The sequence below is a fragment of the Macaca mulatta genome, chromosome X, assembly GCF_049350105.2.
Source record: "Macaca mulatta isolate MMU2019108-1 chromosome X, T2T-MMU8v2.0, whole genome shotgun sequence".
Lineage (NCBI taxonomy): Eukaryota > Metazoa > Chordata > Mammalia > Primates > Cercopithecidae > Macaca > Macaca mulatta.
The window spans coordinates 109,251,190-109,276,603 of NC_133426.1; the positions used below are offsets into that span (position 1 = coordinate 109,251,190).

A 25,414-nucleotide genomic window follows, 5' to 3' on the forward strand; every position below is an offset into this window, starting at 1 on the left:
TCCACATACATACTCAAGAAATGTTGCATGTTTAAATAACTGAGAGTGTGCTAAATCTCATCTAATAAAAGGAGGAGGGGGTTGGGGAACTCAGACCACAGTCATGTAAACCTAAGGGTTGGGCCTGAATGACGATTACTTTGCACACGTGCCTTCTAGGTGCTGAATGGTTTTCCGGTGGCATTGACTTTGATCTTGCAGATTCAGCCACAGGTTTCTGATAAGAAGCTTGAGGAAGCAATGGTAATTTTAGCTTTTTTGGTTTTGTCTTCAGATGATGAAAAGCTTTTGTAAAACAGCTGAGTGTCAATATGAGTTATATGGCTTCAATCTCCTTTAAAAATAAAATTCTTAAGCGTCCAAAACAAAGAAGATTAGACAAATTTAGGAGATATACCTAATGTAAATGGCGAGTTAATGGGTGCAGCACACCAACATGGCACATGTATACATATGTAACAAACCTGCACGTTGTACACATGTACCCTAGAACTTAAAGTATAATAAAAAAAAAAGGGGGGGGGGGAGGAAAGAAAAAAAAAAAGAAAACCAAACCAAAAACAAAACAAGAAAAACAAAAAAAGCTGATGTTGCCACAAATCATTTGAAATCTCCTGACATGCTGAAACCAAATGGCCGTAAGTTCAAAACAAATCAGTGACTTGTTTTTAATTTTTTTGTGGTTTCCTTTTGCTCTTTCTGCCCCTTTGCCGTCTGATTGGTGATGTTATTCAAAAAGGATCGGATCTCTGCTAAGTGCAGGAGCCACCCGGTGCTTCTTTCATCTCCTCTTCTTCGCCTTGGTGGGGGGCCGTGGGGGGAGGGGTGATTTTCAGTGCATCTCTTTTTGAGGGGCAGTGTGTCTCTGGGGACTTTCCTGGACTTAGCAAAGTCCTGGCGTTTCTTGTGCTGGGATGCGTACCCGCTGTCCCCCAGAGCATCCTTAGGCTCCTTCTGGCTGTGTTTCCTGTCTTCCTCTTCCCTGTCACTGTGGCTCTCATGGCTCTGGAAGCTCCCCTCGCTGCCCTCATTGCCCTCTTGCCTCTCCGTGCTGGCAAACTTGCAGTGGTCGTCGACCGAGGAGGAGGAAGGGATGGAGTCGCTGGTGGGCGAGGTGCTCCGGGCATTGGAGGATTTGGCATTGCTGTAGTTGTGATCCTCCTTGGGGTCTCCGCTGACCACCAAGGAGCCACACGATGGCTCACTCTCAGTCCGCATCCTCTCCACTAACCACCGAGGAGCCACACGATGGCTCGCTCTCAGTCCACATCCGGCAGCTGGTGATGCCATTCCTTATGGCAGCCGTCATCTCAATGGGACTGATTGGCAGCTGCCACCCACCAGGAAACAGTCCTCTCAGCTCAGGACCCGCGCTCTGCTTTGTATCGCTCCTGGAGGAAAACCTGCTTGTATCTCAGGGGGAGTATCATGGCCCTGGTAGCATCAATGTCAGGATCTTGGAGAAGGGATCCATTTATCTTGAAGAAGGTACTGCCCGGCCAGACGGGTGGACCTGATGTGCTTTGATATGCCTGAGGACAGGTGGGAGGTGTATTGAGCACGTGTGGGTATGGGTGTGGGTGATAAGGTGTCTTTTTCAAAGCCTGAGTCAGATTTTGTCTATACTCTGGGTGTATGCACCACAACGACCCTTTCCCAATACTCTGACTCCTCTCTTTGTCCACTTTCTTAAAATACTTATTCAATGACAAATTGTGTCTCACTGAGTATTTCCACCCAGTAGGTGCATTTGCAAAATACAGAAAATGTTCCGAGATCCAGTTGTAAATATTTTTCACTGGCAGGCGCTTGGTTGAAGAGTCCTCAATGACCATAAATATAAGGCAGCTAAAGGAGTAAGGGGGGGTTGCAGTTGGGGTTCTACCTGGCATCGTAGGGCATATCAGAGTGGGTGGGGACGCAGACTGTCATCCTCCAGGTCCTGGACCGGGCTGATACTCTTGAGGATTGACTCCCCAAAGCTCTTCAGCAAGTTCTTGCTTTCATGCAACCAGCTCAGGTTGGTCAGCTCTTCATCTTCCATGGTCCCTACTTTCAATAGGATGTCAGGCAGAGAAAAGTTGAGATCATCGTCTTTCTAAAAGGCCTTGGAGAAACCGCTGCCCCAGTAACACTGACTCAGTCCACCGCAGACACTAACTCCTGAGCTTTCTGGCATCTTACTGGGAGGCACGACGGGACCCATTTACATGAAGGCTCCTGAGTCGGAATGGGTCCAGGAAACCGAGGTCAGCATTGCTTCCGTCACAGAAAGGACAGAGGGGCCTCCATAATCACGAGAATGCTGGTCTTCTAGGGGCTTCGATCACCTGCCCCCGGGCTGCTTCTCGTGGCCGCATTGCGGGGATGCGGCGACGCTGGACTCGCGTGTGGCCCAGTCGCCGGATGGCGCAGTCTCCCAGCCGAGCTGCTGCCGGAACCCCGGCTCCTGTGTCCGGAGCCCGCCTGGGCCAGAAGTTAGCTTTTTTAATTCACTAAAGGTTTAGGATTAATAGTTCGTGAAACTGTTTTACACATTTTAGGGTGACTCCAAAATTCTTCATCAATATTAGACACATGCTGCTTATGAAAATGCAAAATAGATGCAGTTTTTCTACAAGATCTTTATAAGCTTATGCATTTGCCTGGCACATACTTTTGTAATTTCCACTGAGAGTGAAAATCATCAAATCTTACTCATCTTTGCATCTCTCACTAAGCATTATAGCCGGACACAGAGAGGTGCCCATTAAATGTCTGTTTACAAAACAACAGACATCAAAGGAAAGCTTTAGATCTGGAATAACTAAAAATATTCTGACATTATTTGGTATATGTTAAATAGTTCATAATAAAATTTATTATAATTTAAATAGTGCATAATAACATTTTAAAAATCCATGCAACAAGAATGTCTCATATGATGAATTCCTAGAAATGATGCTGCAAGTTCAGAGGTCTGTAAATTATGTAAAATGTAAGTGGTGAATATTTTTCAAACAAATGTATATTGTGAAATTCAAATATTATAAACTGTTTAATTTACAAAACAAAATATAAAGAAGAAAGCCATCATGATTACTTCCTTAACTCAGCAATGGCAGCAATATTCTTAATCTTCATTACTACACACAAACACACTCATGTAGTAATGTGTGTTGCTCATCCTATGTACCAGTGGAATACAGGATAAGGGATGTGGCCTACCTAAGGTGCTGTAAAGAGAAGTGGGTCTGTTTCTTACTCTAGTGCTCTCTCCAACAGATTAACACCTATTTATTCTTCTGAACACCTTTCCTAATTAGCCTCCAGAGAAATCAGTAGACATTACTTTTGTAGACGTTCCCAGTCTTCTTAAAACAATTAAAGAATGGGGCAGGGAAATGAGCACATCAATGAGATCACTCTGTTATTATCTAACTCTTCTTCCCCAGAAGCTATTGTCTTTGAATTTGCACAACAACAAAGTTTGCTGGCTGGATGACCTGTCTAACATTATAAAAAAGGCCCCCAAAGTCAAGATCCTGAACCTCTCTAAAAATGAGATGAGAAGAAAGGGCCAGATCAAATTTGGGTTGAGGGTAAATGGTAGTGCATATCAGGATGATAACAAGAAATAGGATCCCCAGCAGACACAGGCCAGCTCCTGGAAATGCCCTCACTGGCCAGACCACCCACTCTTGCTCTTCTTTTTCTCCTAGGAGCAGCTTGCGCAAGTACTTCAAGGATAGCGGAAATATAAAAATGCTCAAGTTTGTGATGGGGAAGACTGGGCAAGGTAAGGGGGTGTGATGGGAACAATCACAGGGGCCAAGGACCAGGGTGTGGCAGCACCCCCAACCCCAAATCCTTGCTTCTCTTCTCTACAGACCTGCGGGGGCAGCTGCTGAAGCACACAAAACATGACATTGTAGACTCCCTCAGTGTGTTGTCCGAAACTCAACATGACATCAGCTCCTTCCTGGTGGACATAGATACCAGAAGGCGAGCACCTGCTTCCTCCCTTGGACAGGCCCAGAGAGCCAGAGGTGGGTAGGAGGTTAAGGGGGATCTTGAGCACCAGAGCTCTTCCCTTTCAGAAATGGATGCTCTACTTTTCCGTCTATGGTGTGTTGAAAGAAGGTGAGTGTCTGTAGAGTCCCCTCCCCAAATCCCCCACTGCTCCCTCCCCCTGGCTGGGCTCCCTCTCAGAACTCTCCCAGCTTCCCTGACCCCTTTTGTTCCCTTCCTATTCACCCTGTGTTCTTCTGTTCCCACTGTACTCCCAAAGAATTACCTGTCTTATTTCTAAGTCATAAATTTAATAAAAGTTTAGAAATACTTGCTATATTGCCAAAAGAAAAAATATTAAAATCTGAAAAGCTGGAAGAACATATTTGCAATGGTATTGCAGACTTTGTGTTAATATCCCTGTGCTAAAGGACTTTGCTTACCAGGAGAAAGTGTAACAAATATCAACAGTTAATTTCCCTGAAAAGCAAAATGATTCTATAATAAACATCTGCATCCAAACCACATTTGGTAAAGAAATGAGAATTAAAGGATGTCACAGTATGTGAAAAAATCAGTTTGCAGAAAATTATGTGACTTCAAATTCTTAAAAGAATATATATGTATAGTGTGTGTGTATATATATATATATATATATATGTATGTTTGTTACTTACAAATATTTTAAGGTAGGTAAACATCTGCCTTGCATATCTAGAAAGTGTGCACCAGATTGGTAAATAGACTACAGTGAATATCTTTAGGTCATCGTGAGGTGATCATATTGATAGAAGGTGCAGAATGACTTTATTTTCAAAATATACATTTTGTAGTGTTGAATATTTATAATTAGGCAAACTTTAGGGACAGCAAGGAGCTGGTGATTCTGCAAATAAGTTTTCTCCTCTTCCATAAAGAAATACAATGTAATGCATTGGACAGAGACTGAATAGCTGAGTTCTCTGTTTGTAACAAGTACCTGGGTCCGAGGCCCTGTGATTGTAGCTAACCAATTCTGCAAGAGTATCTCCCTTGGAAACCGCTCCCTGGGGGTTAGACTGGTAGTGAACTTAGGGGGCAGTAAGAAAAGTAAGTTCAGTCTCGTCTAGCCCCCAGAGGTCTCCTCTCTATGCCTTTGAAGAAGGGACTTCCTGTAAGGACTCCATCTTGTCCACTAACAAAGTTGCTTGGGACTTGCTCTCACCTTCTTGTGCTGCCCTCCCCAAACTTCTGCAAACCCCGAGCTCTAGACCACACAGATTCCCTTTAAGAGAGCCCTGTGAGGACATTGGTGAAACGTCACTGCCTTAAGGACACACCATGGGTGAGTTGGTCAGCATGAAGCCTTGGCTTTAGGTTCCCACAGGGCAGGAGGGACTGAGCCCCCTCCCCACCTCCATTCCAACCCACATGACACCTAGCGGACTCTCCTTTAAATGAGAAGTAGCAAGAGCCAAGGCTGACTGTTTCCCACTCTCTTGAGGTCTTGGACCTAGTGGGTCCTGACACATCCATCCTGGCACCACATGGAAAACTTCCCCTCCTGTGGTTATGGTAATGGCTGAGCCGAGATGTTCCCCTGGTTAGGGGAAAGGTCTGAGTCATGTGATCCTCTCTGGTCCAGGATTTGGGGAGTGAGGATTGTCACCTGAGGTGAGGGATATTGGAAAATAACATTCTTGAGATTTATACTAGGGGTGGAGGAGGGGCAGGGAACCCCCCAATAACCTCAAATTTTCAGCAGCCATTCAAAGTAGATTGTATTACCACTATAGCGTTTTTGAGGCTTGTTTTATAGGTCAGCATATAATCTGTTCTGAAATGTTGCATGTGTTGTCATATGCAGTGTTCTTTCTGTTAAGTAAATTTTGTTCATTTGTTTGTTTTTTGAGACGGAGTCTCGCTCTGTCGCCCAGCCTGGATTGCAGTGGCGCGATCTCGGCTCACTGCAAGCTCCGCCTCCCAGGTTCACGCCATTCTCCTGCTTCAGCCTCCTGAGTAGCTGGGACTACAGACGCCCGCCACCACGCCCGGCTAATTTTTTTTTTTTTTTTTTTTTTTGGTATTTTTAGTAGAGACGGGGTTTCACCGTGTTAGCCAGGATGGTCTCGATCTCCTGACCTCGTGATCCGCCCGCCTTGGCCTCCCAAAGTGCTGGGATTACAGGCGTGAGCCACCGCGCCCAGCCTCTGTTAAGTAAATTTTGTTAGTCGTGTTTTTTAAATCTTCACCTAATGGATTTTGTGGCTGTTTTATCTGTCATTCACTGAAGTATATTTAAGTTTCCTACTGAGAATGTGCGTTTGTCCATTTCTTCATTTACTTCTGCCAGTTTTTACTGTGCATTTTTTTCTCCATTTACTTCCATCAATTTATTGCCATGTGTATTTTGGCTTTGCACTAAAAAGTACATACAAATTTGTTTTATTAACATCTTTATGTTGAATTGAACCATTTGTCATTACAAAATATCCCTTCTTCTAGTAATGTTTTACTGAAAGTATTTTTTTCTCTTATGAATAGTTATAACAGCTTTCACTTGGTCAGTGTTTTAATGGTACATTTTTTGCCATTTTTTTCAAATGTCCTGTGTTTTGTTTTACGTATGTTCCTATTAAGGAGCATTTGATTGAATTAATTTTTAATTGAGTCTTATGATCTCTGCTTTTTTATTTGAAACCTTCAGTACATTACACTTAACATAATTCCACATATAATCTGGCTTAAATATAACATTTTCTTGTTTGCTTTACATCTATTTTCCTATTCTAATGTTCTCTTTTCCTTTGTAAAATTTAAAATTATTTTTAAATTATTAATTTTTGCCTCATTTGGATTGATAATGTGATGTTCTTCTGTCATTTTTGTAGCCTACCTTTCGGATTACAACATCCATTCTTGCCTCTAATGTACGTTAGTTCTTTTACATATCCTTGGACAACACAGGTACCCTCCAGTATTTTAACTATTATAATACCCCTCCCAGTATATTGGTGTGCATTTTTAATTATATGCATTTATATATTTAAATTCCTTTTAAAAATTATTTTTAATTATTATCTTAAGTTCCGGGCTACATGTGCAGGATGTGCAGGTTTGTTACATAGTTAGACGTGTACCATGGTGGTTTGCTGCACAGATCAACCCATCACCTAGGTATTAAGCCCAGCATGCATTAGCTATTTTTCCCAATGCTCTCCCTCCGCTAATCCCACCCCTCCGACAGGCCCCAGTGTGTGTTGTTCCCCTCCCTCAACAAACTAATGCAGGAACAGAAAACCAAACACTGCACGTTCTCACTTATAAGTGAGAGCTGAACGAGAACACATATTTAAATTCTTTAAAGACATTATCATTGTGTTATATAGTCAGTATTCATTTAGATTTTCCTACGTATTTGCCAATGTAATTATTCTTCATTCCTTCTTGTAGTTACGTGCCTCAATCTGGGATCATATTTCTTTGGCCTGAGGATGAATCTTTAGTTTTGACTGGTGACAAATTTGCTTAGCTTTTGTTTGCATTAAAATGTCACAAGTAGGGCCGGGCGCGGTGGCTCACGCTTGTAATCCCAGCACTTTGGGAGGCCAAGACAGGTGGATCACTTGAGGTCAGGAGTTTGAGAACAGCCTGGCCAACATGGTGAAACTTTGTCTCTACTAAAAATACAAAAATTAGCTCAGCGTGATGGTGTACACCTGTAATCCCAGCTACTCAGGAGACTGAAGCAGGAGAAGCACTTAAACCCAGGAGGCAGAGGTTGCAGTGAGCCACGATCGTGCCATTTCATTCCAGCCTGGGCAACAAGAGTGAGACTCCAGCTCAAAAAAAAAAAAAAAGTCACAAGTAGCCTGGAAAACATGGCAAAATCCTATCTCGACAAACAAAAATTAGCTAGGCATGGTGCATGCCTGTAGTCCAGCTACTCTAGAGACTAAGGTGGGATATCGCTTGAGTCCAGGAAGCGGAGGTTGCAGTGAGCCAACTACATGTCACTGCACTCCAGCCTGGGCAGCGACAGAGTGAGACCTGTCTCAAAAAAAAAAAAAAAAGGTCAGAAGTGTGAAAAAAAAATCACTTAAAGTGCTTTTTTCTATTTTCTCACTCCACAACAACCATCAGCACAGAAGACTTCTGTGATCAAATGTGTGGGGGAGTTTTCCCCACCAACAAGCAAGCAATCAACTTTATAGTAAACACCTGCTGTGTGTCCGCTAATTTAATTTTGATAGCGTCAAAATTAAATTAGGTTACCTGGAGATAGCATCAGATCCCACAGGTTGGGGGCTCAGTCCCCAAGACTGGCCCCCTCCTTCAGACACCACCCATCGGAAGTCTGGGGCTCCAGAACTTCTGACTGATCGCCTTCAAGTTGGAGTTCCTATGACCCTCTTTTTGAATGTGATTAATTTGCTAGAATGGCTCACAGAACTCAGGGAAACACTTACATTTACCAGCTTATTATAAAGAATATTGCAAATAATGCAGACAAATAGATGTATGGGGCAAGGTAGCGGGAAGAGATGTGGAGCTTCTATGCCCTCTCCAGGTGTGCCACCCTCCAGGAACTTTCATGTGTTCATCCATCAAGAAGCTCTCTGAACTCTGTCCTTTGACTTTTTATGTAGGCTTTTTATGTATGCATGACTGATTAATCCATTGGCCATTGGTGACTGACTTACCCTTCAGCCCCTTGAAAGTCCCAGCCCTTTAATACTGCCTTGCTCTTTCCAGTGACCATCCCCGATCCTGAAGCTACCTAGGGACTGCCAGCCTAGCATACAAAAAGACTTCACTTTGGAGTTTATAAAAATTTTAGGATCTGTATGCCAGGAAACAGGGTTGAAGATCTAATATATGTTTTTGCAATATCACAGATGTTTATTTAACTTCCATTTTTGTATCTTCAAAAAAAACCGGAAATTAAATAAACACACAATTCTAGGCCTACGGCTATTATACTTTAGCACTCTGGATATATAACATTACTTTCTTCAAGCTACATTATTTCTGTTTAAAAATTACATATCGATCCAGTCTTATTTTGGCTCATTTGAAGATAACCCATTGTTTTGATTTTACTTTGAATATTTGCTTTTTTCTTTGGATTTCAACAGCTGTACTATGATGGACCTGGGTTTGGTTTTCCTCATGCCCCACTGTACTTGAAATATATATTGCTTCTTGCATCTGTGACTTGGTATCTTTTGTTACTTTTTGAAACCTTGAAATACTGCTTTTGCACTACTCTCTTTTCTTCCTTCTAGAACTCCAATTAAACATGCTTGGTGTATTCACTGTATCTCCTTTAATTTTGCCCCATGTCTTTTTGTATTCTTCATAATTTTGCGTCTTCATACTTCATTCTGGATATTTTCTTCAGATCCTTCTTTCCAAACCTCCTTGTTGTTCAAGGAGATGTAAAAGAACTAATATGCATTAGACTGGTAAGGCAAGAATGTACATTGTAATCTGAAGGGTAAAGACCACAAAAGTATATCTGTTATGTTATGCTGCTAATCGCAAAATTGTTCTTAATTACAGTTATTGAATTTATGAATTCTAGAAATTCTGTTCATTTTAATATATTTTCCAATTCTTGGCTGAAATACTTAATCTTTTATATTCTTGACAATAATGCCATTATCTGATTATCTGGATTTTGTGTGTTTTTTATTGTCCTTTTTATTTTTTATTTTTTGCTTGCTTGGTTTTTAATCATGTCATTTTTATCTCCTTCTAGATTTTTTTTTCTGGGAACTATATATAATAAATTGTAGATTTATTTATTTCAGTCTTAGGATGAAGTTGTCTTGCTCCAGGGAAGATTTTTTTTCTGTCAACTTGCTACATTGCAAGGAAAACCCCAAATCTCTTTAATCTCATTGATGATTGAGATGATTAATTTGGACTTCAGTCCCTTGGAGGGCTGGTCTATTTCTAGTTTACCCGTATTTACCTGACATAGCTCTTAGAGGTTCCTATCTAAGCCTGAGTGGTTTACCAAGGTCCCCTCTCCTTGACATACCCAACTTCATATTTTATGCTCTTAGCTCTATGACTCTGTGGGAATTTGGTACAAATTCACAGCATTTTAGCATCTTACCTATATCCTCAGGAATCATCAACTGCTGCTAGAAAAAAATCAGCCCCCAGGATTGGGATTACATTCTGAGTTTCCTTTTTTCCCCTGGTATTTCCCCCATAGCATCTTATTGTATCATTAGCTTTTTGATGCCTTTAAATAATTTTTTATTTTAAATTATTTTCCACACTTTTCTAGTTGTTCTCAGTTGGAAGTTTGGTGCAACTTAACTAGTCTCTCTTTGCTGGAAGAAAAACTCGGTTTATTTTTTCAAATGCTGAGTTTGGTATAGCTCTTATTATCCTCATTATTATCTTCTTTACTGTGTCTTCTCTCTAATGTTTGGAAGACAATGTCACAGGAATGGGAAAACAAATGTAATGTGCTTTCCATGAAGTTTTCCAGATGAACCTATATGGCTAGCATGGATTCGGTATATCAGAAGTTTTTCTCGTTTTATTGTATTGCCATTGCTCATCCTCATCTTATGCTTCCATCCTTGAGTGTTTGCCTCTTGTTTATGAGACTGTCAGGTCTCTCAGCCTTCAACTACTCTCTGATATCTCAGCCACTCCCCTGATAATAAATTCTAGATCCTTCTCTTCCCGCCATCCTCCTGACTAATTATGAATATATACATTGAGGGAATGTTTTTCAAAATATAAACTTTAAAAAGGGCAATTGTTTTATCAACATATACACATTTTCAAAATGGTTGGTGAACTGGTGAGAATGTAAGCTCATTCACTCACTCTTGATTAACATGCAGATAAGTATAAATGTATATTTTAAATGCCACTTCTAAAAATCTCTTAAATTTGAAAGCATTCATGTTTTGACCAAAGTAATCCACTTGTAGAATTATTGCAGGAAAAACTGTAAACAAATAATAGAATGTATATATAATCCTATTCTTCATAGCATTGTTTACAGTAGCAAAACTTTGGAAAGATTTATTAAAATTTGAAATTTTATTAGTAGATTAAACTTGTGACAGATTATTATTATTTTTTTTTTTTTGAGACGGAGTTTCACTCTTGTTACCCAAGCTGTGATCTCGGCTCACTGCAGCCTCCACCTTCTGGGTTCAAGCGATTCGCCTGCCCTAGCCTCCCGTGTAGCTGATATTACAGCCATGCGCCACCATGCCAGTCTAATTTTGTATTTTTAGTAGAGACGGGGTTTCTCCGTGTTGGTCAGGCTGCTCTTGAACTCCCAACCTCAGGTGATCCACCCTCCTCGACCTCCTAAAGTGCTGGGATTATAGGCATGAGCTACCGTGCCCGACCTGTGACAAATTTTAACTATAATAATAATCGAATGCATAAATTATATTAAAGTCAGAAATTGTTATTTAGATATTTTAGAGAATATGAAAAAGGTAAACTTTGAACTAATCATATTTATTCTTTCCTGAGCTTTCAGCTCAATGAGATCCAACCATCAGTTCTTGCTCTGGTAAACAGGTGACCTTAGCTTTAATTTCCACAATGTCTTTAAAGGAAAGCATATTAATTTGATAAATAATAAAAATCAATTAGGTATTATTTCTGAACATGCAATGATGTAACATGTTAACTGAAAGAGTAGGTTACAGATATTTTTACAATATGATTGCAGTTTGAAAATATATCTGTGTATATATAACATATTCAATAGCATACAAGCATACAGCAGCAAACATATTCACTTATCACGTCTCTCTCTGTTTCTATCTCTCAGTCTCTCTATCTTTCTCCCTCTCTCTCAAATTATTTGTTAAAGAAACTGGGTCTTTTGTCATACATTTGGTTCATTGCCTATCCACAATGATGAAGTCCTAAATTGCTGCTGAGGCCTGATCAGATTCAGGTTTAATGTTTGGCAAGAATATTTCATAGGTGGTACCCATAACAAAGTACATGATATCTGGTTATTTCCCTTTTTGTGATTTTTACAAGGCATTAATGATCATTGTATAAATTCTTTATTTAATTAGAAGTTTTTGAATGACGATAGTCAAATTCTATCTTGCCTTCTTCATATATTAGCTAGAATATTCCTATAAAAATAAAATTTCATCAACAATTGGCTACCTTTATGTACAGCTTGCACAGGGAAGGCAAAATAAATATTTGATTCTTCCCTTTTATTTACAAATTTTCATAAATATAAGTTGGTTTCCTGGCATTCTACAAATGTCATCAATAAGGATCTTCTTGGTTGTTGTTTTTGAGTATCATTATGAACTCATGGCTTTTTAACATATTGATGGGATTCAAACCCTTGTTATAAGATTTTTGAGCAGGGGAATGAGAAGATTTGACTTATGCTTCAAAAAAATCACCCTTCCTGCTCTGATGAAAATGTATGGTGAGGGAGCAAGTGTAAAAGCAGAGGGACAAGTTGGAAGGCAGTGTAATTCAGGAGATAGATGTTGGTGACCTCGCCAGGGTAGTAGCAATGGAGGGAATGAAAAGGGGCCAGACTCTGGATATATTTTAAAGGTAGAGTCAAGAGACTTTCCTGATCAATTGGATGTGAAATATGAGAAAAAGAGAGCACTCCAAGCTATCATCAAATTTTGGGGACTGAACATTTCTGGATCAAATGCTCTAACCCACATTTAATTTCACTTCCAGGGCCATACAGGGAAAGTTCCAAAGGTTGTGAGTAACAAGACTATCTTGACCATGGGTCACACAGTGAAAGCAATGACTTTTCAGAGGAGTTCATCTGAGGCCTGGTCATAATAAGTATATTGTAAAGTGATCAGGACTGAATAGAATGTTTACTCGCAAGTATGTCCTGAGATAACATGGAGTAATTAATATATAATACATATAAAATACAAACTTATGGACGGGCACAGTGGCTCATGTCTGTAATCCCAGCACTTTGGGAGACCGAGGCAGGCAAATTTCTTGAGCTCAGGAGTTTGAAACCAGCCTGGGCAACATGGTGAGACCCCATGTTTACCAAAAATTTAAAAAAAAAAATAGCCTAGCATGGTGGTGTGCACCTGTGGTCCCAGCTACTTGGGAAGCTGAGGTGGGAGGATTCAGTGGAGCTCAGGCGGTGGAGGTTGTAGTGAGCCAAGGTCATGCCTCTGCACACCAGCCTAGGTGACAGTGTGAGACCCTGTCTCAAAATATATATATATATATATATATAAAAAAAAAAAATACAAACCTAGAGAATCTTAAATTTAGATGCTAAAAGGAAGTTGGCTTCAGATAGTCTAATTTCCTTAATCCCCACCTCCAAAACCACTAGCATTACCGTTGTTTCAGTTGAATGTGATAAAAATAAAATATCCTTTGTGAATACGCTTATGGGAAAGATAATTGATACTATCTTGTAGATGTAAATTAAACTTCCAAATCTTGCCACATGGTGAATTGAACATGTTGGTGGGGAATACGGAGGGTGAACAAGGAAATTCCTAGGAGTAAATACAGTGTGAAATATAACTGAAACACTTTATAAGCATTCCTGAGTCCACAATTATTTGATAAAGTAGACTTGCTAGCAAAGAAAACCAATAGAAACAAAAAGAATATTACATAATGATAAAAGGATCAATCCACCAGGAAGACAGAATGATCCTACTTGTGTACACACCCAAACAGCAGAGGCTCAAAATACATGAAAGAAAAACTGATGGAGCTGAAATAGCCAAGTCCACAGTTATCACTGGGGCATTCAACATCCCACTCTTAGCAATTGATAGAATTACTATATAGAAAATCTACAAGGTTATAGAAGATCTGAATAGTATAATCAATACAATAACCAGATCTACATGACATATATAGAACATTTTACCCAACAACAGCAGAGTACACTATTTTTCCACATGTCTTCTAACATTCATGATAGACCATGTTCACAGACATAGCCCATGTCCTGGGCCATCAAACAAACCTCAATAAATTTAAAAGAATGAAAGTCATACAGAGTATTCTCTCTGATGACAGAAAAATCGCTAAACACTTGGAAACTATAGTTGACACCATTTCTGATCATTGTTCAGCTCCTTATTATAGAAGAGTGGAGGTTAGAAGCATTGTCTTCTCAGCTGAAAGGCATTTTAAGCTCAGCAAAAAGAAAGCTCACTCTGTGTATTTCCAGAAGAGTATTGTTGAGGTCAAGGCTGGAAGCAGAGAGACAGTTTAGCAGAATGATGCATCAATCCATCCTGTCATGAAAGCTTGCACTAGAAAAGACAGTACAGCTTGCTGATTGTTAATAAAATCAATTTGGTGGCTGATTGCATTTGGGAAGTGTGAGAGAGGTTGCCTATCAGGTTTTGGTGAGGCTGTTAGACTACAATGGCATAACAGAAGGCAACATTTGGATCCTTCCTGGGGTTTGGTTGATGTCCAGTCTAATCCATGAACATTCACACTCTGTTCTTTATAAATCCTGCTCCATTTTCCAAATAGTTCCACACGGTTACCTCCTCCTTTAAGATCTCTTCCCTAATTGTGTCATTTGTGAGAAAAGGCTCTCCTATCTGGACAGGTAGAAGAGTTTGCTTTCTGGGGTTTGTGTGACTGCTCTATTAGGGCAGGTTGGCACTTTGCTTGCCTTACTATTATGTTAGGCCAAGAAATGGTACATGGTATATGACCACTGATTTGTCTTTGAACTTTAATTTTTGTTCCTAATTTCAGAACACAGTGATGGTAGCAGCTCTCCTCAAGGAGAAAATAAAGGTCGAGATTCTTCCCAGGGGAGTTTTGGAAAGGAGAACTTTCATGATGAACATGATGGGTATGAGCTCCCACCTCCCCACCTTCAGAAGGAAGATGAAAATGTAGAGGTGGGGGATGTCCACGAGGACCCCCAAATAAGAAAGTAAGTGACCAGGCAGGCTGGTTTGCACATAGCAGCCCCTGGGACTTTGTAATTCTTTCACTCTCTGTAGTTTTATTTTTCCTCTCCTTGAAAAACTGAAGAATGCTAGAAGTGAAGTAATGGCTGAGAAATCCTAATTGCAGACCTGGTTTTAAGTGAGTGGAGGGTGTATGAAAAACTGTGTCACATTTCTATGCATTTCTATACATTTATAGACATATCTTTTTATCCATTTCCCTACAGCATCCCCTCTACCTTACAACCCAATAGTAGGAGTGTGGAATGCCGTAGTGAATACCAAGATAGAATTCCTCCAGAGAGAGAAGTGGAGAAGAACACACAGAATGGAGACCTGGGGACCTGGTTCAAGGTCACAGTGAGTGTCCTGAGAAAATGCAAAAGCTGTGCAGGAAAGGTGGGTCAGGGAGAGTTGTGTTAATCACACGTAGAAATACTAGATATTTTTCTGAGGACGGGGGGAGTTAACATCTAAGCACAGGTTCAGAAAAACAATGTAAAGGGAACAGGCTGACTGCAAGAGGACACAAGAGGTTGTCTAAATGCAAAGGTGGAAACTACTGCCAAGAAGATGGAGCAGCTCTCCACAAGATGCCTCATGGCTCAAGCTAAGTGTAGCAGTGTTGAGTTTCTGGAGTTCTTGTCAGAGGTGCAGGCTGGATCTTCAATAGGTAGAATCTCCTAGCACCTTAAAAAAAAAAAAGGATCATTTAGAACATCTGAATTTTATTATCTGGGAGGTACATTTGAAATAGAGAGAAAAGGACAACTAGGAAATCCATGTCTGGCAAAAAAAAAAAAAAAAAAAGTTGAAATCATGTTAATGGTCCCTATCTTAGAAGTCTTTTAAAACTCCATTAGAAGGTTAGAATAAAACACTTAGTTGGATTATTTTCCAGACTTAATTCCATGTTGTCTCTCTTCTATCCTATCCCTTCTTCTCACCATTAGATTCCCTATGGGATAAAGTATGATAAGACTTGGATAGTGAATTCAATCCAGAGCCATTGCAATGTCCCCTTCACTCCAGTCGCTGTAAGAGAAGATGGTGAAGCCAGATGAGTGGGCACAAGGGAGGGGGAGACGCCTGACTCAGCAGGAGCCACTGGCCTCTGACACTATTGCTCTTGCCTTTATTCCCTGTAGTTCCACTACAACAAAAATCAGGCCCACTTCTTTGTTCAGGATGTTAGTGCTGCCTGTGCATTAAAGAAAGTCAACTGCAAGATTCATGATGAGAAAAACCAAAAGGTATATGTCAACAACACTCCCTATATGTAGTCTCTGGGAAGGAGGACAGGCCAGGGGCTAGTCTTTGTCTTTTTGAGATTAGAGGTCCTGGTGCTTACCTTGCCTTGCCTTCTTGCAGGTGTTTGTTTTTGTCAATCTTTCTACTAAACCCCAGTCTATGCAGAAAATGTTGAAACCAAAAGAGATGGCACAGCTAAAGGTAATACATACTCAAGGCACCTCTTCTTCCCCCGCACCTATATTTCCCTGTCATGACCACCACACCACCAGAGCCTCAGAGCTGCTTTCTTCGTCTCTGTCTCTGCAGTTGACCCTGAACAAACGATATGATGTCTCCCAGCAAGCTCTTGATCTCCAGAGGCTCCGCTTTGACCCAGGTATGGCTGACAGCAGCAATTCTAGGGCAAGTAGGGGCAGAACAGTCTGCCTGGGAGGGAGATTTATATGGATGGCAACTTTGGGACGGGTTGGTGCTGGTGCTGGTCCAGTCAGGCCCCTCACAGCCTTCTGCTTCCCTTCTCTTGGCTTCCTGGAGACTTGGTGAAAAATCATATTGATATAATCCTGAATCGAAGAAACTGCATGGCTGCCACTCTGAAGATCATTGAAAGGAATTTCCCTGAGGTGAGGCCTTAGGCCCAGTGCTAGTGTTTAATTAGAGGGGTGGAAGAGATGGGGTGAAAGGCAGATTTGTCTCCAAGCCTCGAGATAGTATCCGTCACTCTAACTGTTCTTACCCAATAGCTATTATCTTTGAACTTGTGTGACAACAAACTGCACCAGCTGGATGGCCTGCCTGACATTATAGAGAAGGCTCCCAAAGTCAAGACCCTGAACCTCTCCAAAAATAAGGTGAGAAGGGGGAGCCAGATCAACTTTGGACGGAGGGTGGATGGCAGTATACACCAGGATAATGGCAACAAGCAGGCAGAGGTACCTGTGGGTGACTGTGAGGGCTGGGGGAATTCGGGACCCAGGGTTGCAGGTGTCTCTCTTTCCCTGGCCCTCCTTCTCCAGTTTCCTCCCCATCTTTCTTAGCTGAAGTCAGCATGGGAGTTGGGCAAGGTGAAAGGGCTGAAGCTCGAAGAGCTCTGGCTAGAAGGGAACCCCTTGTGCAGCACCTTCTCGGACCAGTCCGCCTATGTAAGGTCAGTGGCAACCCCTGTCGCCCCTCCTGGGCACCTTTGCTACCTGGGTGACTGAGCTGTGTCTGAAAGTGCCCTTCTGCAGGAAGGAGTGGCCTTGGTCCTCTGGGAGAACCACAGACCTCCCCTCCTACTCTCTCTCTCTCTCCTCTCTCTGTGTTACTCACTCATCTGTGCTTAGAGGTCTCCTTTCCTTCCTCTGACATGCTCCCCTTTTCACCTGCTCTGGGGTGTGTTTCCCACCTGTCTCCACCAAGCTTCCTCCAGTGTGCCCTCCATAAGTGTGCTCCAGGAAGCGGGGCTCTCCCACCTCCCCAGGACCAGCAGTATTGAGATGCTGGTGCCCTGGACCGAGAAGACTCCTTTAGTCCAAGGCCTCATGCTGAGACAGGCCTTCCTGCCTCCATGCTGAGATGGGGCTTCCCTCCCCTGTCCCAAGAGGGGTTCTCCTCTTGCTCCAAAAATGTCCCGCCACCTGTCCTGGGCTGACATTGGGGCTTCCCTGCTTCATACTGAGGGCCGAGGCCCTGGGTGGCTGCTGTCATGCCATCTCTTCCTCTGGCCCAATGCCAGGAACTGGGCCCTCCTTGAGGAGAAACCTGGGTTTCCTGAGTCAAGGGACCAGAAGCAGGCCACGTTCCTGAGGCAGGAGTGGAAGGCAGAGGGCCGAGGAGGTTGAGGAGACAGAAGGACAGGCCTCTCAGGGCACTGCCCCTCTTTCCCTCCACACTTCACATCATCCTGCCTGGGCCCTCAGAGGAGCCCTGGGTAGCCTGAGACAGGTAGCATTTCTCAGTCAAGGTGCCAGCACAGAGGGGCACAGGAGTCAGGGACCATCAGAAGAGAATGCAGTGGTCGGGAGAGGGGGTCCCCAGACTCTGAACCCCATGCTGAGCTGGGGCCTGACCCTTCACTCCTCCTGGGAGAAGGTCTCCTGTCCCCGTGGCTGCTCTGTTTCCCATGCTCAGCTCAGACTGAGCTCACACAGGTGAGAAAGGCTCCAGCCGCATCCAGTGGGCCCCAGCCCAACAGGTGCATGTTTTCCTTTCCTGCCTCGGTCCCCAGGGCCAGCTGGGGGCAATGAGGGAAAGGGCTGCAGCAGGGGAGCCCTTTTCTCCTCTATACCTCCCTGAACTCCACCTCCACAGTAGAGCATCTTTCCCTTCCCTTTACTTTGCATCCTGTTTCTCCCTTGTCTCTCCTCTCCTATGTCTCACCTGTCTCTCCCTACCTTCACCCCATTTCTGTTGTCATCCCCCTGCCTTACCCTTCCTGTCTCCTGAGCCCAGCCTCACTCAGCTACCTATCCCAGCATCCTGGGCATCCCTAAGGGCTGACCTGTTCTTGGCCAGGGCCAGGCCAGGCAGATTGATGGACAGCCAGTGGGGTAGCAGAGCCCTGCGCTCCCACTCCATTTCCTGCTCCCTGCGGAGCCTTCTGTCGGGATTTGGACAAAGGGGAGGGAGGGAGGGGGATGAAACCCTGGAGCTCCCAATGCTGCTTCTTGTGGCACTGGAGAAGAGAGTCGGGGCAGTCTAGGTGGAAGCTAACCAGGAGGAAGGAGAGGGAGGAGAGTGAGAGGTGGAGGGAGAGGGAGAGGGAGAGGGAGAGGGAGAGAGGCTGTGCAACTCTGAATTGTCAATCACTTCATTCTATTTTTTGTTATGGACAGTACCATCCGGGAATATTTCCCCAAGTTGTTACGCCTGGTAAGTATTCACTGTCATCATTGTCTCCTCTTACTCAAGTACATGACCTCCATGCCTGCCCTCAAGTCCTTTGGCTCTTGCCTAGATTACATGTTTGTATCCAACCCTCATCCACTTTAGAGGCATAGATTCCTGAAAAAGACAAGAATATTCTCCCTGGAATAAAATGTCCTTGAATACACACAGGCACTCACACTCACTAATTCACACAAAAGTTGCATCTAATAATATAGATGCTTCCAAGACCCACTGTTGAAGACTCCAACTGTTGTCTTGCTGATAGAATTTTGAGGGGGCAATTTCACGCCTCACCTCTAACCCTTTTTCCCTTCGGGCCTGTTCATCTCCTTGCTCATCCAGCTCTACCTCCCTGGTATGCACTGCTGACTGCCTCTTTCCTTGCTCAGGATGGCCAGGAGTTAGGATCTCCAATTATAATTGGCATTGAAGCCCCTGAGATAATAAAACCTTGTAAGGTAAGGAGGGACCAGATTTGAGATATTGTAAGGGACGTTTTTTAAACCACATAGTTTCAAGATGTCTTTTGATTCCAGGAAAGCTATAAAGGATCTGAGACCATAAAGAGTCTGGTACTTCAGTTCCTGCTTCAGTAAGTACCCCAGAATCCTAAGGCAGTGGAAGGCTGAGACAAGACAGGCCACCCAAGCAAATGTCTATTCATGGATTTAGGAAGTCTTCAAGTTTCATTTGGGGGCCCAGGCCACAGAGATAGCCTATCCCCACTGCTCTTTCACAGGTATTACTTGATCTATGACTCTGAAGATCGAAAGGGTCTCCTCAGTGTTTACCATGACAAGGCCTGCTTCTCCCTGACCATTACCCTCAACCCTGAGGACCCAGAACCGTGAGTGTCACAGCTCTGACTCTGGTCTGGGGCCATGTGGCTCCCCTGAAAAGGCCAGTTCCTGGAAATGTCTGCACTACACGGACCACCCACTCCTGTTCCTCCTCTTCTCCTAGGAGCAGCTTGGAAAAATACTTCAAGGATAGCAGGAATATAAAGAATATCAAGGACCCTCGTGAGTGTGTGATGGGGGAAGATCAGCATGGGAAATGGGGTGGAAAGTCAATAATAGGGTACAGGGTATAGGGTGTGGCAGCCCTCAATGCTTCTCTTTCTCACACAGACCTGAGGGTTCAGTTGCTGAAGCACACAAAACGTGAGATTGTGGACTCCCTCAGTGTATTGCCTAGAACTCAGCATGACCTTAACTCCTATGTGGTAGATTTGTGCATCCAGACGGTGAGCACCTGCTTCCTCCCTCAGTCAGGCCCAGAGAGTTGGAGTAGGTAGGAAGTAGGTAGGTGGGTAGGAGGATCATGAAGGCTCTAGTTTTTTCTTCTTCCCTTTCAGGAAAGGATGCTCTTCTTTTCTGTCAATGGAGTATTTAAGGAAGGTGAGTGTCTATATATAGAGTCTTCTCTCCACATCACTCATTACTCCCTTCCCCAGGCTGGGCTTACTCCAATAACGCTCTCAGCTTCCCAGGTTGCTCTTCTCCCCTCCCCTTGCATTCTTCCTCTCCATTTGTGTTCTTCCTCTCCCGGCAACTTTCTGTTATCTTTGTGTTCTTTCCTTCTTGTTCCCTTCCCTTTGTGTTCTTCCTCTCCCCCAATTTTGTTCCCAAACGTCATTACTTCCTGACCTACATCCATACCTGTCTGCACCTGCACCGCTCAGGCGTTAGGGACACAGTCTGTAGAGTTTGATGGTTCTCATCCCAGGTTGTTACTTTGTGAACTTGGAACATTGTCCTGTTACCTAACCCCTCAGTTTCCTCATTTGCAAAATGGGGTTGGTAAGCTCATCTCCTGGGCAACCGTGTAAAATGAATAAAGCGAACTTATGTTTGTCAAGAGACCTGACACATGTTATGGGGTTCTATCCCTGGGAGCTAATTGTTCCTATTGTTGCCCTCTCAGTCCCTGAAACCCCCTCCTGACTCTCAATGAAAAGTTGTCCCAGCCTGGCTCCCTTCAGGGTGCAAAAAGATTATCTCCCTGACTGGAGAACCCTGTATGAATTTGTAAAGCATATGCAACTGTAAGGAGGTATCATTGTTTGTTGTTTTTAAAGTGGAAGGAGAGTCTCCAGGTTCTGTTCTTGCCTTCACCCGAACTTTCATCTTGACTTCTATCAGCAATTCCAAGTAAGTGCTGTGTTGTGGGTGGGAGTACCCATCCTGTCCTGGAGCCAATGGTGTGGTAATGTGGTGGTGCAGTCCTCGGGATGTTCTCAGTACCATGGAAAGCCAACTGGTAGATCCAAGGAGAGGTCTAGATTATGAGAATACCAGATTCTCTTTTTGGCCACAATACTTACTAATTAGCTGTGTATCTTTTTGTCCAGTTATAAGATTTCTCTGTGAAACAGTCCTTTTCTGAAAATGGGATGTCTACTTATTTTGTAAAGTGTAAATGCATTGGGGTTAAATCTACAAATCTAAGGAAACTGGTAGACAATCTCTCCAAAGGTGGACTCTGCAGCAGGGGTAAAGCCTACCAGCCAAGGAATCTGAAAGGTGGGCAGAGTAGCGGCTTGGAAGGAATGTGGTTCCTCAGTGGCAGTGGAAGTAGGATTATTGTTGAAAGTGTGGGGTTGTCCATTTTTCCAGTTGTCTGAGAGCTTATCTTTCCTTCAGTCTGTATATTGTGAATGACAAGCTGATTGTGAGGAATGCCAGCATGAAGGAGACCCAGAGTGCCTTCTCCATCCCAGTGCCTGCACCCTCCTCCAGCTCCTTGCCTACCCTCTCCCAGGAGCAGCAGGAAATGGTGGAGACTGTCTCCATCGAGTCTGGGGTGAAACTTGAGCAGTCTCAGAAGTGAGTGCTGGGAGTCTTTCAGGATAGATGTGAGCTGGGAAGAGTGGGGAGTGAAAAACGGAAACTTTCAGTTAATTTGTAAAAATAACTATTTAGATGTTGTGTTTCCAAAAATGAGTGGGCTCATAAAGTATATACATTAACTGTGATAATGAAATTAATTTTTAAACAATATAGAGTTCAGATCACATGACATGATCTTGTATATATAAAATCCTATGGAAACCACTTAAAAACCCGTTAAAATTAATAAACAAGTTCTGCATTGTTTCAGGATACAAAATCAATATACAAAAACCAATTGTATTATTATATACCTGTAATGAACAATAAGCAAATACAATTAAGAAAACAATTCCACGTACAAAAGCATAAAAATAACATAGGAACAAATTTAACAACAAAAAAATCCAAACCATTTACTTCAAAATCTGCAATACATTATAGAAAGAAATTAAGGAAGACCTAAATAAATGGGATGATATCCCATGTCCCTGGATTGGAAGAATTAATATTGTTAAAATGTCAATACTCCCCAAATTTATATATAGATTCAATGCAAATGCAATCCATATCAAAATCTCAGCTGGCTTCTTTGTAGAAATTAAGAGGTTAACCCTAACATTTAAATGAAAATACAATGAATGCAGAATAAAAAATAATTTTGAAAAAGAACAAAGTTGGAGGACCCACTACAAAGTTACTGCAGTCTTACTACAAAGCTACAGTAATCAATCCATACTGAGTGATACAGACCTAAGAATAGACATATAGATCAATGTAATAAAATGAGAGTCCAAAATAAACCAGAATCCTTACCTTTATGGTCAATTGTTTTTCTACCAGAGCGCCAAGAAAAAGTCAATGGGTAAAGAAAGAATAGCCTTTTCAACAACTGGTGCAGGCACAACTGGATATCCACTCACAAACAATGAATTTGTACCCCGTCATATGCCATATACAATAATAAATCAGAATAGCCAAAGGCCTAAAAGTTAGAGCTAAAACTATAGAAATCTTAGAAGGAAACAAAAGAGTGAATCTTTGTGACCTTGAATTAGACAATGGTTTCTGGCATATAACAAAACACACATACACACACAAAATTAGATAAAGTGGACTTTTCAAAATTTAAAACTCGTTTTGCATCAAAAGGCACTATCAATAAAGTGAAAAGACAACCCAAGAATCAGAGAAAATATGTGCATTATTATATATTTGATAAGGGACTTGTATTCAGAATATATAAAGAACTCTTGGAACTCAACCATAAAAATGAAAATAACACAGTTAAAATCTAAACCACACTGAGGTATCACTTCACACACAGCAAGATGGCTACCATTTTTTGAAACTGAAATAACAAGTGTTGATAGGAGGAAAGCAATAGGGAGAGCTGTGTTAAAAGATACAAAATTACAGCTACATAGGAGGAATAAGTTCTAGTGTTTTACAACATTGTAGGATGACTATAGCTAACAATAATATGTAGTTTCAAATAGCTAGAAGGAGGATATTAAATGTTCCCAACACAAAGGTAAATATTTAAGATGATGGATATGCTAGTTACATTCATCTGCTCACTGTACATTGCATGTATCAAAGCATCATTATGTACCCCGTAAATATGTATAATTATTATGTCAATTTAAAAAATTTTTTTAATGTTGACAAAGCTATGGATAAATTGGAACCCTCATACATTGCTGGTAAGAATGGAAAATGATGCAGCCACTATGGAAAATAGTTTAGTAGTTCTTCAAAATGGTAAATATGGAATTACTATATGACACAGCAATTACACAGAGTGATGAAAACTTGTGTTCACACAAAAACTTGAAAATGAATGTTTATTGCAGCATTATTCATAATAGTCAAAAAGTGGAAACAATCCAAATATTCATCAATTTATGAAGATAAATCAAATGTGATATAACTATATAATGAAATATTACTTGGCAATAAAATAGAATGAAGTTGTGATACATGCTATAACATGGATGACCCTCGAAAATATTATGCTAAGTGAAAACAGCCAATCACAAAAGACTACATATTGTATGAGGTCGTTTATATAAAATGCCCCAAATAGGCAAATCCATAGAGACAGAAAACAGATGAATGGTAACCAGGGTCTGGGCAAAAAGGGGAATGAGGAGTGACTGCTAACAGGTAAGGAGTATTTTTTGTAAGGTGGTGGAAATGTTTTGGGTAGATGAAATTGTAATGGTTACACAATCTTGTAAATATACCAGAAAAATCACTGAATTGTACACCTTAAAATGGTGAATCCTGTCTTATACCACAATTTTAAAATTGGAGGATAATTTTTAGTTTTGAATTTCTATTCGTTATTTCTTGAACATCTTTTTTTGTCAATATGTATTAAGCCCTTGTTCATTTGAACAACCCGATTTTTCTGCTTTGTATTCTAGTGGGCAAGAATGTCAGCAACAGGCATTTTGGTTTTCCCTAGGCCTTTATTCATTGTTACAATAGTGCTCATATTGGTACATGTGTCCCAGCAAAAAGTAGCATAGATTAAGGGGTGGCATTGCATAGTCAGTGTGTCGGAGATCACCTGTTCTTCTCCCACCCCAGGTGCCTTCAGGACAGTGAGTAGAACTACACCAAAGCTGACCAGGTTTTCACTATGCTCCAGGTGAGATCTGGGAATCAAGTGGGTAAAACGTGGATGTTTCCTGTATTTCAGAAAGGCCAGAAAATTGAGGCCAGGTTGTCTGGGTATGGAACCCAGGGCATCTGGCTCTTTGGATGTCCCAACTCCTTTTCTTTAGTTCCTCTAGACCGAGAGCAAGATCCCAGTGGAGGCCTTCAAGCAAATCCCCTAAAAGGAGCCCTTTGATGTCTTCTTTGTCTTCATTCACATCCTCTTTGTTTCCTCTTTTTACCAGCCTAACTAAGGCCATGCCCAGGACTGGGGTTGGCGGCCTGGCTCACCAGAAAGCCAAAGTTAACTTGCAGGCGAGATAACATAACCACTCGAAGAACCAGTTGTTCTGTGTATTCACCCCACTCATGATCACCATTTATTTTCATAATAAAGAGTGATGTTACACATTGTACACTGCATGTCCTGGATTGCTCTTCCCCTGCCCCAACCATGAGCCAGCAGGGCCAGGACTGAAAGACCCTGCATCCCTGTTCATCCCTGGCTGGTTGTAGGAGATACATCAATCAGGCTTGCATTCATAGGTAATTTGTCAGTAAATCCTGATGAGAAAGGGCACACGCTCCTTCCAGAGATGGGCCTTGGCCGTGAGAGACAGTGGGACTCTGTCAGATGCTCAACCTGGAGCCCAACAGAAGCGGGCATGTTACCTGGCACAACGGGGGCTTCCATCCACCGTCCCGACCCCTCCCTTTCCTGAAGGTGCACTATGCGAGGAAGAGTCTCAGGTTAGCATGTGCAGGGGGAGGGAAGATTCAGTCCATCCGCCCAGCTCATTCCTCAGAGAGCTTACACTGGGTGCTCCATGTCCATGTTCTTGAATGGGTTTAGCCACT

At 42.2% G+C, this 25,414-nt stretch overlaps 1 protein-coding gene and 1 pseudogene across 6 annotated transcripts in view; one reads left to right on the plus strand and one right to left on the minus strand.

The window, feature by feature from the left end:
• Positions 1 to 24,970, plus strand: part of LOC114674704 (nuclear RNA export factor 2-like) — a 40,063-nt gene extending 15,093 nt beyond the window's left edge. Inside the window, exons 2-23 of one of the 6 annotated variants that reach the window (XM_077989236.1) lie at positions 3,702 to 3,778; positions 3,870 to 4,028; positions 14,734 to 14,917; positions 15,161 to 15,293; positions 15,887 to 15,970; positions 16,082 to 16,186; positions 16,305 to 16,385; positions 16,494 to 16,563; positions 16,722 to 16,810; positions 16,931 to 17,038; positions 17,225 to 17,334; positions 19,004 to 19,040; positions 19,448 to 19,516; positions 19,595 to 19,650; positions 19,798 to 19,905; positions 20,022 to 20,080; positions 20,189 to 20,304; positions 20,416 to 20,458; positions 21,139 to 21,211; positions 21,704 to 21,886; positions 24,488 to 24,548; positions 24,685 to 24,970. In XM_077989236.1, the coding sequence (XP_077845362.1) occupies positions 3,745 to 3,778; positions 3,870 to 4,028; positions 14,734 to 14,917; positions 15,161 to 15,293; positions 15,887 to 15,970; positions 16,082 to 16,186; positions 16,305 to 16,385; positions 16,494 to 16,563; positions 16,722 to 16,810; positions 16,931 to 17,038; positions 17,225 to 17,334; positions 19,004 to 19,040; positions 19,448 to 19,516; positions 19,595 to 19,650; positions 19,798 to 19,905; positions 20,022 to 20,080; positions 20,189 to 20,304; positions 20,416 to 20,458; positions 21,139 to 21,211; positions 21,704 to 21,886; positions 24,488 to 24,509 (1,923 nt within the window). In that variant the 5' untranslated portion in view covers positions 3,702 to 3,744 and the 3' untranslated portion in view covers positions 24,510 to 24,548; positions 24,685 to 24,970. Of the gene's footprint in view, positions 1 to 3,701; positions 3,779 to 3,869; positions 4,029 to 5,125; positions 5,315 to 14,733; positions 14,918 to 15,160; positions 15,294 to 15,886; positions 15,971 to 16,081; positions 16,187 to 16,304; positions 16,386 to 16,493; positions 16,564 to 16,721; positions 16,811 to 16,930; positions 17,039 to 17,224; positions 17,335 to 19,003; positions 19,041 to 19,447; positions 19,517 to 19,594; positions 19,651 to 19,797; positions 19,906 to 20,021; positions 20,081 to 20,188; positions 20,305 to 20,415; positions 20,459 to 21,110; positions 21,212 to 21,703; positions 21,887 to 24,487; positions 24,549 to 24,684 lie in introns of those variants that run through there. The other 5 variants (XM_077989237.1, XM_028841948.2, XM_077989239.1 and 2 more) reach the window with 5 other exon arrangements.
• Positions 601 to 2,206, minus strand: LOC693630 (forkhead box protein N3-like; annotated as a pseudogene).
• Positions 24,971 to 25,414: the final 444 nt, after the last annotated feature.